Source organism: Canis aureus, chromosome 23 (assembly GCF_053574225.1).
Source record: "Canis aureus isolate CA01 chromosome 23, VMU_Caureus_v.1.0, whole genome shotgun sequence".
NCBI lineage: Eukaryota > Metazoa > Chordata > Mammalia > Carnivora > Canidae > Canis > Canis aureus.
Window position 1 is genome coordinate 11,283,787 of NC_135633.1, and position 13,599 is coordinate 11,297,385.

General features: G+C 45.9%; 1 protein-coding gene across 11 annotated transcripts in view; it reads left to right on the top strand.

Annotated features, from left to right (window-relative positions):
* PLEKHA7 (pleckstrin homology domain containing A7) overlaps positions 1–13,599 on the top strand; it is a 219,175-nt gene that overhangs the window by 72,441 nt on the left and 133,135 nt on the right. Inside the window, exon 1 of one of the 11 annotated variants that reach the window (XM_077866335.1) lies at positions 8,204–8,457. The exons of the other annotated variants lie outside the window; for them this stretch is intronic. Within the exon in view, the coding sequence (XP_077722461.1) occupies positions 8,375–8,457 (83 nt within the window). The 5' untranslated portion in view covers positions 8,204–8,374. Of the gene's footprint in view, positions 1–8,203; positions 8,458–13,599 lie in introns of those variants that run through there. 11 annotated transcript variants of the gene reach the window in all.

The following is a 13,599-nucleotide window of genomic DNA, read 5'->3' on the forward strand; positions in this document are numbered from 1 at the left end:
TTTATGAAATTTGTAGATCTGTAAGTTTAATATCCAAGAATGTCAAGACTGTGCACTGTTTGTCTGTTTATCTATTGCTTTATCCGGTTCCACAGTGGATTCAAGGCTGATTATGGCAAAGGGATAAAATACAAATAAAAATATAAAATAATCAGCAGAAGCCAGAGTTGAGTATAAATTATGTTAGGATATTTAAGCCTAAGGAGAAAGAACACCCTGGGTCTATTTCTGTTAAACTAAAAAGCCATTTCATTGGACAAGTTGATGTAGCCATTTTTTTTTTTTTTTAAGCTACTTGGAAGTGGGTCTCAGTTTGGAAAGCTCTGTGTAAACATGGGCTGCCTTATGTTTCTGACATTTCAGCTGAACTTTAAAAGTTGCCATTTTTTTTCTTTCTTCCAACCTCTACCTGACCTCTAATGCACACACCCATTTCCTCTGAGCCAAGGAGGTGTGAATACCGAAGGTATTTTATCAAACGAGGTTGCTGTTTTTCTGGAAATGCTGTAGCCAGGACGCCAGCCAGCCAGCCGGGAATTTGGGAAGCCTGAATGTGGGAGGCTTATTTTGGAAACTCTTTCATTATCATCACACTCAGGCCCTTGTGAGCAGTTGCAGGGACTCACTCACACCCGGATGGGCTTCAGTGATAGGAGGGCTGGAAAAAAAATGTTGCAGTGGAAGGGAGGGGGTCAGGAGTCCCCTTCTCACAAGCCAGCAGGATGCCCCATAACCTTCCCTCCACAGCTCCTATTTCCAGCCTGTCCTCCTGGACCTCCAGGCTCTGTGGGTTACTTGGAGGAGTCTGGCTCCCAGGGAGCTGGTTCAGAGAATAGGGCTGGGATGCAGACTTTCCTGGACCACAGAAGGGCTGGGCAGGCTGCTTTCTGCCTCAGAGCAAGTTGTAAGCTTGTGTTGAGATACCAGCTGTGCTCTTGCTTGTTACAACCAACCAGAAAGGTCTGTAGCTGAGAGAGCCCTCTTCCCCCACCCATACAAACACACAGGCACTAAGGAGTCATGTTGTGATGGGATTCCCAAGTGGAGACTGCCATACCTCACTGCCTTTGGGATTTCTCCCTTGGATGTCTAATAGACTCGTTGGACCTAAGGTGTCCAAAATAGAGTTCTCGATCCGTTTTCCTGTTTCCTCTCCCTTTGGATTTGATCCCCCCCACCCCCCGCCCCCAGGCTTAATCATCTCAGGAAATTGCACTGGCATCCACTCTAGCTCATACCAAAAACTTGGGAGTCTTCTTTGCTTTTCTCTTTCCTTCACCTCTGTCATAAATCCTGTCACTGGTGGAATTGGCTATTGCCACCAAGACATTTTGCACAGCTGATTCCCCCTCAGCATTTACACCATTGTTGTCTTGTCAGCTACCACCCTCTCTTGCTTGTAAGGTTGAAAGACTCCTGCAGTGGTCTTTTTACCTAGCCTTTCTGGTTTTCCTCACTTCTTTTCAAGGCATACGAGTGGCATTGGAATCAGATCATCTGGGTTTGTATATTGGATCCTCCACTTACTGGGATGGGCAAGTCAGTCTCCTGTACCTGTCATCTGTAAAATTGGGATAATAATGATACGAGTTTTCATGAGGGTTAAAGATCATACATATAAAGTTCTTTGGGTAGTTCAGAGCACATTGTTTAAACACTAAGGAAATGTTAGGTTTTTATTTATTATTCTCAATCCCCAGGCCATTCTCTTTATAAATGCTACAGAAGTCTTTTTGGAAAGCAAATTAGATCATACCTCTTCCATGGTCCAGTCTTTTAACCCCTTCCATGGCTTTCTGTTGCTTTTGGAAGAGAATCCAAATTCCTAGCAGGTATTACATAGCCCTCCTTCATCTTTGCTATCTGATTCCTCAGTTTCTTCTCTTATTGTCCTTCCCATTGGTCACTGATGTCCAGCCTCACTATTCACCTTCTGTCCCAGGAATAAACTTTGTTCCCGCCTATTCTTATGCCTAAAATGCTCTTCCCCTAGATCTTAGGCATTTTACTTTTACATACCCCGAACCCCTATATCATTCCATCATATCACTGTTTCATTTATTTAAAAGACATTTATTTATTTATTTATTTATTTATTTATTGCTCACATATGAGCAAGGGAAGCAGAGAGGGAGAGAATCTCAGGCAGACTCTGCACTGAGTGTGGAGCCAATGTGGGGCTTTATTTCACCACCCTGAAATCATGACCTGAGCTAAAATCAAGAGTTGGTCACTTAAGTGACTGAGCCACCCAGGCACTCCTATTTCCTTTTCTTAATAATATGCATCCATCTCTGAAATTATCTATTTAATATCTATATTTTTGTCCCCCTGTCTCTTTCATCACTACTGTGTCTTCTGTGCCTGCAATGCCTTATTTATAAAAGGCCCTAATAAATGTTTAGCCATTGAATGAGTGATGGCCACTATTTAGTATCTACTGTATCCCATTCATTTACACAATTATTGTAATTATTTCATCCTCATTACAATAGTATGGGGGTGGGGATTTTTAATCCCATTTTAGGGCTGAAGAAATAGTGGCTCAGGGAAGAAAATAGTTGGTAAGTGGGTGAGCCGACATTTTAACTGAGTTCATGGTGTTTTTAGGTGATAACACTAGTGAATTCAGAGAGTTCATTCCCGGCTTACGAGTACAAAGTGAGACCTGACAGGTATCAAGAGTACACTATACTCATCCTTTTAAAAGATAACAGTTTTAGAGTGTTTCCTATGTGCTAAGTGCTTCTGTGTATTTTCCTTGTTGTGGCATTCTTTTTTGAAAAAAAATATTTATTTATTCATGAGAGACACAGAGGGAGAGAGAGAGGCAGAGACGTAGGCAGAGGGAGAAGCAGGTTCCATGCAGGAAGCCCAATGTGGGACTCCATCCCAGGACCCTGGGATCACGCCCTGAGCCAAAAGCTCAACTGCTGAGCTACCCAGGCGTCCCACTGTTGTGGCATTCTTTATCATGCCCTAATTTTGTCGTAATTTTGTTGAGGCTTCACAAGAGGTATTAATTGGATTCATTCAGATTAAATTTTGAATTGATTCAAGTCTGCTTGGGTGATGCCTGCTGGAAGTCGAGGGGAGACAGGTATTAGGCACTCCTAGCTTTTTAGCATCAGGTATCTCAAAGTGTGGCCTCCAGAATACACATAGCCAGATCACCTGGGGTGCTTCTCCTGGAATCTGTTTTTAAACAATCACTTAGAGGTTTTTCTGATTAAAATGGATATATGAAGAAGATCTCAGGTTATAGAGATGAGTTCTAGCTAATTAGATGTTTTGTAATTTGGTTTTCCTGATTTAACAAAATCTATAAAGCTGTACATTTAGTTATTCATTTTATCAAACTCCTTTGGGTGGCTTATTTAGGTCTCTGACTAAGGAGCAAGTGGTCCTCCTCCCCCAACTTTCCCCTGCATCTTAATGGTCCTTAGGCTCCCAAATCTCGAGTCCAAGTTGGCTTCCTTGGTCAGGATTTTCAAAATGTCCTGCTTAGGTGAAATAGAGTGCCTTATTTCTGTCCCTGAGATTTTGTCTGGCTGTGGGGGGCTGGTCTGTTCTCGAGGGGACTGAGTAGTTGTACAATGGTGAACCTTCTGATATATCTGTCTTTGTTAAAAGTTATTTTTTAAAATTGGGTTTGTTTTTATTCCTTCCCAGAAACAATTCTGGAATGATCAAAATTCCTAGTCCTTAATGTCTGATCTTTCCTCCCCTCCACTCACTCTCTAAACAAAGGCCTTGTGTTTAATAGACACCATAACAGTAAAATTAGCTTTATTAGACTCTAGGTGAACTTAAAATGTAACCTAATGGCAGCTCTCTCTGACTTGTCATGTATTTTATTTTGAGCAGACACCATGGGTAGTGGCCCTGACTGGTAGGCGATTAAATGATTATTGCTCATTGAAGTGGCTAAATAACATAGGCATCCTTCATCTTTAGATCCTGCCCTGGTGGCTTTTGCCCATTGTGTTTGGAGAAACCTGGCCCCCACCTTGGAGTTTTTATCTCAGCTGCCTTCTGTCTTTGACTTCAGAGCTCCCTGTGCCCCTGGAGAAGTCAGCATCTTTGTCTTTCCCACCTCCACTCCCACATCTGATGTGTGTGCGTGCGTCCCAGCTTCTTGGAAAGCATGAAAGGTGAGGCAGGTTGCAGTTTACCAGCCTTGTGTCACAGGACCCACAACTAGCCAGCTCCCTCCTTCCCTAAAAGTCCCAGAATATATTTCATTAAGTAATAACACCCTACACTGACAGTGCTGTTCACTTTGTCTCTTTATTAGGCTATTTCGTAGAGGTGAATCTGAGGCACAGATCACCCAACTAGTTACTGGCTGAAAGCAGTCTGACTTATGGCCTGTTCTTTTTCTACTGGTCCTTACCGGTGTTCTTGGGGGCACCACCAGGTCTTTGAAAAGCAGACTCAACAGTTTTTAGTCCTGAGGACCAAGGGTATGTGCTTTACATGTTCTCAGCTTATTTATTTGATAGAATTTCCTGGGTAGAGGACAGCTCCATTAGCGGTCATGGCTGCTTCACTTCAGACCCTTTAGTCTAAGCTTCTAAGCATCATTATAAGCGCAGCCTAGGAGGTAAATGTAAAAATAATCTTCTTGCCAGGTTTTCTTGCATGGTATCCTAGCGACGATGTACTGTCTGTCCTTGCGTGTTGGGGCACCGACTGGGGCAGAATCAGCGCTTGCAGAGGGGAGAGATGTAAAGGGCATGGTCAGTCACCCTCTTAAAGTCAAAGCCTAGATTCTTGTTATCTTTTGGAGAGTTTTTAACTCACTTATTTTTAGGCAACATTTTATTTTCTGATTAAAAATATGTTTCTTGTCAGACAACTTGGAAAACAGAAAATCCTAAGGAAGGAAATAAAAATCAACTGTAATTCTAATGTTGTTAATATTTTGGTAAATATCCTCCCAGTCATCGTTTTTGCTTTCATACAGTGATTAGGTTCTAAATTCAGAATGTAAGGGGAAAAAAATCTCATAAAGTCAGAATTACTCTAAACCACCCTGGACAGTAATTTTTATGCTCTCTAAAGTTTGGAAACCACTGATCTAGACTCAAGGACAACTGAAAAATCTATATGAAATGAAAAATCTGGGAGAAAAAAAAACCCATCTACCTTTATAAGTTTATTATCAAATCCTTAATGGTGAGTAGATGGTAGTGGAGAACTGAATTGTGTTCCTGCCTGCCTGTAAGGTTTATTTCATTCTGTTTTAATATTAAACTTTTGTAAGTTATGGGTTAATAGATTTACTTGTGAGGAGATATGCTATAGTGGCATCACATCTTGCTCCGGGTGTTAGGTTCTGAGTCAATCAGTGAAGAAAACATAGTGCAGCTCCACCATAGGTACTTAACCACCCTGCTCCCAAACTCACACACATGTGCACACACACACACACACACACAAATTGGGATCATTTGTTTTATAACATTTGTTTAATTCAACAGTAAATATTCCATATAGCATTTTAAAGTTGCATGTGTATATGCAATTGTAAAGATGCTTATTAACCAATCTCTTGTACAGTTTATTTCCAATTATTTGTTCTAAAAATGGTGAAGTGAACATCCTTGTGGATAAATCTTTGTGTTCATCCATAATTATGTCTTGAGGATAAATTCTTAGCTGTGGAATTGATGGTTCAAAGGATATGAACATTTTTAAGTCTTTTAATTCATCGCTCAGTTGTCCCCAGGAACATTGTATGCTTCCATCAAAGTGTCTGTTTCCCAGTATCACTGGAGATTATCATTCAGAAGAGTTTTCTACAGCACGCCTTTTCTTTTCTTTTCTTTTCTTTTCTTTTCTTTTCTTTTCTTTTCTTTTTTCTTTTCTTTTTTCTTTTCTTTTTCTTTTTCTTTTTCTTTTCTTTCTTTTTTCTTTTTTGGATGACCCAGGGCTTCTCTTCATTGCGTGGTCAATTTATCCTGGAAAGAATAAACAAAATGAGGCTACAGATGATAAGTGCTGGTGGGCAGGTTCATGCAAGGGAGGGAAAGGGACAGATAACTGGGAAAGGGTGAGCTTGGAGACCATTTCTTTACTCTTGCCTCCAAGTCTTCAGTAGATATCTAAGGAGAGAATTTTAATATTTAAAGGGCATATATAGTTTTAAAAATTTTTAATTAACATATAGTGTATTATTAGTTTCAGAGGTAGTTCAGTGATTCATCAGTTGCATAGAACGCCCAGTGCTCATTAAATCACGTGCCCTCCTTAATGCCCATCACCCAGTTATCCCATCCTCCTACATCCCCCTCCCCTCCTGCAACCCTTTGTTTGCTATGATTAAGGATCTCTTATTGTTTGTCTCCCTGTCTGATTTCAACTTATTTTATTTTTCCCTCCTTTCCCCTATGATCCTCTTTTATTTCTTAAATCCCACATGAGTGAAATTATATAATTGGCTTTCTCTGATTGACTTATTTAGCTTAGCATAATCCCCTCCAGTTCCATCCATGTTGTTGCAAATGGTAAGATTTCATTTTTTGATGGCTGAGTAATATTCCATTGTGTGTGTGTGTGTGTGTGTGTACCCCATCTTCTTTATCCATTCATCTGTCAACGGACATCTGTACTCTTTCCATATTTTGGCTATTGCGGAAGGACATATGTAGTTTTAAAAGCATATTTAATATCTTAATTTTTGATTTGGAAAATGATTTGATGTCTTGTCATTATAGATGCTACAGGACAGTAATGATATTTATAAATTTATCCAAAAGGGAATATGGTTTTTAAAAGATAAATGGAGGGACTCCTGGTGGCTCAGCGGTTGAACGTCTGCCTTCTATGATCCTGGGGTCTGGATCAAGTCCTCATCGGGCTCCCCGCAGGGAGCCTGCTTCTCCCTCTGCCTACATCTCTGCCTTTTTCTCTGGGTCTCTTGTGAATTCGTAAATAAAATCTTTAAAAAAAAATGGAGAAACACTGTCTTAATCTAGCACTTCACCTTACAGAAACTGAAACCAGAGAGTAAAAAGGATTTCTGTAGAGCTGCACAGCAAATTGATGATAGAGTTGAAGCTAGACGTAAAGGCTCTCGACTGCCTATTCAGAGTTCTTTTGTTGAGTTTGGTCATCATGGTCTAGGAGACGAAAAGCAGTTATAGGGTCCTCTTTGGATAGGTGGCCAGGCTTTCTTCCAGAGCCTATGAGCTGCCCCATACCCCTCCTGGGCGAAGATCCAGGTGTTTCCAGCATGGCAGTTCACTTCTGCTTGAACATCTCCACCTGTGACTAGAGTGAACTTGCACTTTGATAACCAAGGTTTTTGCCTGAACTTTCCTTCTTCCCCTTCCATAACTTCTAACTTCTCTTCATGCCTCAGTGTCTCAAATGCCACTTCCTCAGGGAAGTCTTTCTTGACTGCCAAGATAGTTTAGGGTCCCTGTGTGCATTCCCATAGCACCTCTTACCTTTAATACCCTTGTCACAATTATAATTTGCGCTGTACTTAATATCTCTCTCCCTGACTGGGCTATATGTTCTGTGACTGTTGAATGTTGTTTATCTTCTGTTGCTCCTGGCCCAAGCATTAGTAAATGCTTGAATGTTTGATTATTTGGATGGATGCTAATGTGTGAAGTGGAAGTGTGTGTGGTTGCTGGGCGGTGCTGCTTCTGATTGCCTGCAGAATCAGAACTGTCCCTTATGGCCAAGGGCATTGAGACTTGAAGAGAAAAAGGAGACTCCTTGTTAGGCTGCTAGTATAGAGACAAGCCAGAGGGTATGGATTGCTTTGCTGGGTTCCCTATAGAAGCCTCCGGATGATGGGGTCAGTAACCTAATCCAACCGAGCATTCATTCCTGGCTTGTCAGAATCAGTCCCAGCAATTTAGGTAGGGGTGGTTGGAGAGAAGCCTCCTTGAGTCATTCTGGGGAAGATACTTCAAGGTCAGGGCTCTCCTTGGCGGGGAGGAAACAGCAACTCGGGTCACCTGCAGCCTGGTCTTCACAGTCGATGGGCACTTGCAGCAGCGGCTGTGAGGTCTGCTGGGGGCTGGCTGGGCGCCAGAGCAGCGCCGCTGTTAGGCGGCAGGTCCTGCCCCTCCGCCGCTTTCCCTCCCCCGCCTCCGTCTCCCTCCCCGCTCGCGCTTGCAGCATCCTCTGCAAGGAGGGGATGTGCTGCGCTCGGACGCGCCGTCCTGGCGGCGCGGCGGCACTCGGGGCGCGCTCGGGACCGCCGGGGTCCGCCGTCTGGCGCTGCGCCACGTGCCTGGATCCGCGCTGATGTCAAGTGGGTGTGGGCGCTCGGGGAAGGCCCAGGCGAGGACGAGGAGGGCGCGCGATGCGCTGCTGACCGGTGGCCGGCCCCGGCTGGAGGAGCGGGCGCATGGAGCGGGGGCGCTGCCCGCCCGGGGACGCACCCCCCGCCGCCCTGGGGGGCTGGCGGGGACCAACGCGGGGGGCCTGCAGGTGTGTCCGCGCGCCACAACTTTCGGGGGGCTGCGGGCTGTGGGGCCGGCAGGGCGCGGGGGGCTGCGCGGGGGGTGCATGGGGGCTGCATGGGAGTGCATGGGGGCTGCATGGGGGGGTGCGTGGGGGCTGCATGGGGGGTGCGTAGGGGGTGCGTGGGGGCTGCATGGGGGTGCATGGGGGGTGCTTGGGGGGTGCTTCCGTGCCTGGGCGCTGCTGGCGTGATGGGAGCGGGTTCGTCCCGGCCGGCCCTCCGCGTGGGAGCTGCAGCTCGCCGCGGGAGTTTCGGGGAGAGAATTTCTGGGGCGGGCACCCGGCTGGGGGTTACTCATCGGGAAGGGCATCGAGGGAGCTGCCTTGTTTTGAGAATTGGGTCTCCAAGTACAGCCTCCGTTCATGGTAACAGGATGATTAGCCCTCAGCAGAGAGCTCGGCTTCCTGGCTTCCAGAAATCGGCGGTGGTTGGGGGCACCCATCGGTCGGGGGTGCGGGAGGGGGGAGTGGGCAGAGGCGATTTTTTCCTCCTCCTTTCTAACCGCCCCCCCCCCCCCAACTCCCGTTGCTGGGAGCCAGCTAAGGGGGAGGCAAGGGGTCAGCTCCTCAGCGTTTGACAGGTCTGGTTTCAGACACACCTTCCCAGAGGAATGCGGAGGCTTTGTTCCAGGCGCCCGTCCCAGCCCCGAGCCCAGAAGCTTGCGGGCTTGGGGCCGGGGCTCCGGTGCCATTACTCATCTTTTATGGCAACGCCGGCAAGCTCCCGGGTAGGCAAGTTAATTATTAATGTGTCTATGCTGGAAATGAGATTTGGTGGGTTGCAGGTTTTTCTTTCCCTTTTTTGGCATTGGCACTGAGGTTTAAGCCCAAGGAATTGCAGCCAGTTTGCCGAGAAGGATGCTGGTATTTCCCCAGTGATCTACACTTGGGAGGAAGCGATCCCCTTCCCTGCCAGTGGGACAGCACCATCACCCTTCTAGAGCAGAGAGGGAGCAGCTGTTTTTTTTTTTCCCCCCTTCCTACTTTGGAACCAGCCTCTACCTTTCCTCCTTTGCTTTCTGAAACCAACCACACGCCCACCCCTTGTCCCAGGGCAGCTTCCTGATGAAGCTTCCAGGCCAGGTGTGTGAGACATGGGTCCTCTGGTGACCACCTGAAGTTTTCTGGAAAGGCCTGCCTTACCCCAGCCCTAGTACCTGAAAATCTGCACTTGCTCAACAAGTGCCTCTGGGTGTCTTTTCAGGCCCCTGATCTGTAGGACTATGGATGGAGGCAAGAGGGTCCACCCGGTGGTCACCTGACCTGTCTCTCCCAGTGCCCTCCGTGCCTACTGGAAGGAGGAGGTCAAGGTGGGGAAGAGCTGAGGGCGGGATGTGGTTCCTCTCTCAAGAGGGTTTCAGTTTCTCTCCTCCTTGGCTAGGGAAAGGTGGATTCTAAGACTGGTTAGTCTCGCAAGGTATTTTGGGTGGGCCCCTATTGAGTAGGAATGGAAGAGCCCAGGCTTAAATCAAGGGCTGTGGATGGGGCTTGGCTTTGGGGGAGGTAGGTTGGAGGGGGTTGGTTGGAGGCAAGCCTGAAGAGATTTTGCCCCATCTGGGGCCTATGGAGAGTTGCCAAACTCAGCCCTCCTGGCAGCATTGTGCTTTAAAGACCTGGGAAACCGTTTTTTTTGTCAGCTGAGGCTGGAGTACTTAGCCTTATAAACTGAGGGGTTGATGGATCTGTAGTTAGTGTGATGAGAAGATAAGCATATCTTGGCAGTTGATGCTCTTAGGAGTGTAAGAGGGGCTGGGCTTTCTGGGGCTAGGTGTAGGGAGGGGGATGGGCTTAGGGGGTTGAAAAGTGAGTAAAGGGAGTGGGTTTATTGGGGGTATGGAGTGCAGGGAAGGAGATCTTAGCTCTGATTGTAGGCTGTGCATTGTGTCAGAGGTTCTCTGAGACAGGCTGCCGGAGTACCCCACATTCCTCTCCTCAATTTTCTGTTCCCTGCTTCAGTGACTTGGCTTGCTGGATTCACCTTCCTTGTGGTTCTGATCTCCAGGGCTGGATTCTTCTTCTTTCTTCTTTCTTCTTTCTTCCTTCTTCTTCTTCTTTTTTTTTTTTTCTAAAGATTTTACTTATTTGTCATGAGAGAGACACAGAGAGAGGCAGAGACACAGGCAGAGGGAGAAGCAGGCTCCCTGCAGGGAGCCTGATGTGGGACTCGATCCCAGCACTCCAGGATCACGACCTGAGCCAAAGGCAGACGGTCAACCACTGAGCCACCCAGGTGCCACCGGGGCTGGACTGTTCTGATGGCTGCCCAGGGACACATAGTTCCCATCTCACTCCAGCCTTCCAGGGAGGAAATGAGTGACAGGGCTTGGCTTTAGGGAGGCAGCTGACCCTGGTACCCGGGTTACTGGGGAGTCCATGCCACCTGTCTTCCCACCTAGGGAGGGTGGTTATGTATACCCGGTGGCAGGCTTTCAGACTTCCACCTTCTCCAGCAGGGCCCTGTTGCTGATCTGCTGGCACTCTGCAAGTTGAGGATTTGGAGATAGCCCTGATTAGGAGCAAGTTTTTTCTATTATGGGAAGTGTGCCCATGGCTGCCTTCTAATGTCTGCTCACCTCCTGGCCGATTGGTTGTGGCTGAATATTCATTGATAATGGCCTGGCCACTCCCTGGGGAAACTACTCAAGGTGAGGCTATAAAGAGTAGGTGGGTAGTAGCGTCCCTGGGAGTGTTGTGAGGCAAGTAGGAGGTCAAGGGGTTGTGAGGAAAGTGAGGCAATTATCAGAAAGGCTTCTGGGATTGTGGGGTTAGCAGACAGGGTCAGAGGACTGAGCAGGGTTGGTTTGGACTCCCCCCCGCCACACACACATGTGTCCTATTCCTGCTGTCTGTGCTGGACACAGGCTGAGGTGAGTCCAGCAGCAGCAGAGGCCTCTGTCCTGGGATCTGACTGCCCCTGCGACCTGGGAAAAGGACCAGTCTGTTTATATATGCCAGCTCCTAGGTTTGTCGTCTTCTTTCCCTCTTAAGGGAGGCACTAGGGTTGATGGTGGCTGTGACTGTGTTCCTCAACACCAGCTGTAGCAGGGAGCCTTTTCCTGGGATGGACAGCAGGATAGAGTACCCAGGCTAAGAGAGAGGTGCCCTGAAGGTTTGTTCTGAATCTGATAATATCAAGACAAAAGACACAATAAAGACCCTGGCAGCCTTTGTGGTCTTGGTTTGCAAAAACACAAAATTCCTCCCTAGGTTTTTTACTGTCTCTGAAGAGAAAAGAGGCCAGTATTTTAGGCCTAGGCCCTGTGGGTATCCAGGAGCAAGGGGAAAGAAAATGAGGGTTAATTGAGGCAGATGGTGTTTGGTTTCCTTGCCTGTTAAAGAGAGGTAAGGATACCTCTGTTCAATACCCCTTGCCCCCCAAGGATAATTGTGAGGATTATGAGATGTTTGTAAAAGGTTTAATATAGTGCTTGTTAATTGGTAGCTATTATTTTTTATTAATTAAAGATAACTGGAGGATCCTTGGAGCAACAGCTGGGAGAGTTTTTTATAGAAAATGTGAATGTCAGAAATGCCATTGTTTTTTTGCTAACTCCAGAGACTATTCATACCTGGGCTCCTACCTAGTGTCAGATGTGAGAACTGCCCTGGAAGAGTTTCTTCTGACCTTCACATCAAACCTCTTTTCTGGCTTCAGATCATTCAAGGAGGCTTTGGAGACCTGTGAATTCCTGACTATAGGCACATAGCACAGTTGAACTAGAAAGGCATGCTGAAACTCTTGCTATACCATCTCTGGTCTAGCCATGATTAATGGAATGTTAGTCCAAAGAGCAACCAGATACCTGGCACTTTTAGCTGTGTAACTCTAGACACATTATCTCTTTGAGCCAATGTCCTATGAGAATAATAAAACCTGCCTCTCATAGTTCTTATGATCAAATGGGATCATGTATGTTAAACTGTGATGTGGCGTGCAAATGGTAATTTACTGTGTATCAGACACTGTTCTAAGTGCTTTCATGTGTTATTTAATTTTTGCAATAATATATGATGCAGTTTTCAATTAGGAATTTAAAAAAAAATATTTTATTTATTTATTCATGAGAGACACAGGCAGGGGGAAAGCAGGCTCCTTGCAGGGAGCCCAACACAGGACTGGATCCTGGGTCTTCAGGATCAGGCCCTGGGCTGAAGGTGGTGCTAAATCCCTGAGCCACCTGGGCTGCCTGTCAATTAGGAAGTTGATGAAGAAGTTGAGCTGTTAGGAATTGTAATTATCATTGGCTAACCCACCCCCCTCTGGAAGTCATACATCTGAAGACTTATCTTCCACAGTAAGGAATAACCAAAGTTTCAGCAAATGTTTGCACATTGCTTTTTCCCCATTGATCTATTCTAACATCCTAGGCTAATTCTTGATGTGTTTGCAAAATGAGTATAAAAGAGGTCCTTTTTGGTCAGTTTGTTTTTTTGGTGTCCTTTCTTCTCTGCTCCTCATCCATAGGCTGTATGGGGCTTAGAGACACAGCGCTTTCTTGGCTGTGACTTTTAAATGTCATTGTGTGGGATGATAACCCTCTTGTGCTCACTCACCTAATGGTCCCTTTTAAGAATGAGGTTGCTAGGGCAGCCCTGGTGGCTCAGCGGTTTAGTGCCACCTTTAGCCCAGGGCCTGATCCTGGGGACCTGGGATCGAGTTCTGCATTGGGCTCACTGCATGGAGCCTGCTTCTCCCTCTGCCTGTGTCTCTGCCTCTCTCTCTCTCTCAGGAATAAATAAAATATTAAAAAAAAAAGAATGAGGTTGCTAGTGGACCAGTGTTGACATTAGGGTGGTAATGCAAGGTGTATTAAGGGGATTGTACATTAGCATGCCTCAATGCTGGCTGACACTTAGATGCTCACAGTGTTATAGTTTTATCTCCTGATTTGAATGTAATAAAAACAAACTGAATGTGGAAAAAGAAGGAAAGGGATTGTTGGGTTTTTTAATTTTTTATTTAATTTTTATTTTTTATTTTATTTAATTTTATTTTTTGTTTTTAAAAGATTGTATTTATTTATTAGAGAGAGAGTGAGAATAAGAGAGATCACAAAGGGAGAGGAAGAGGCAGAAGCAGACTCACCGCTGAGCAGGGAGCCTGATGTG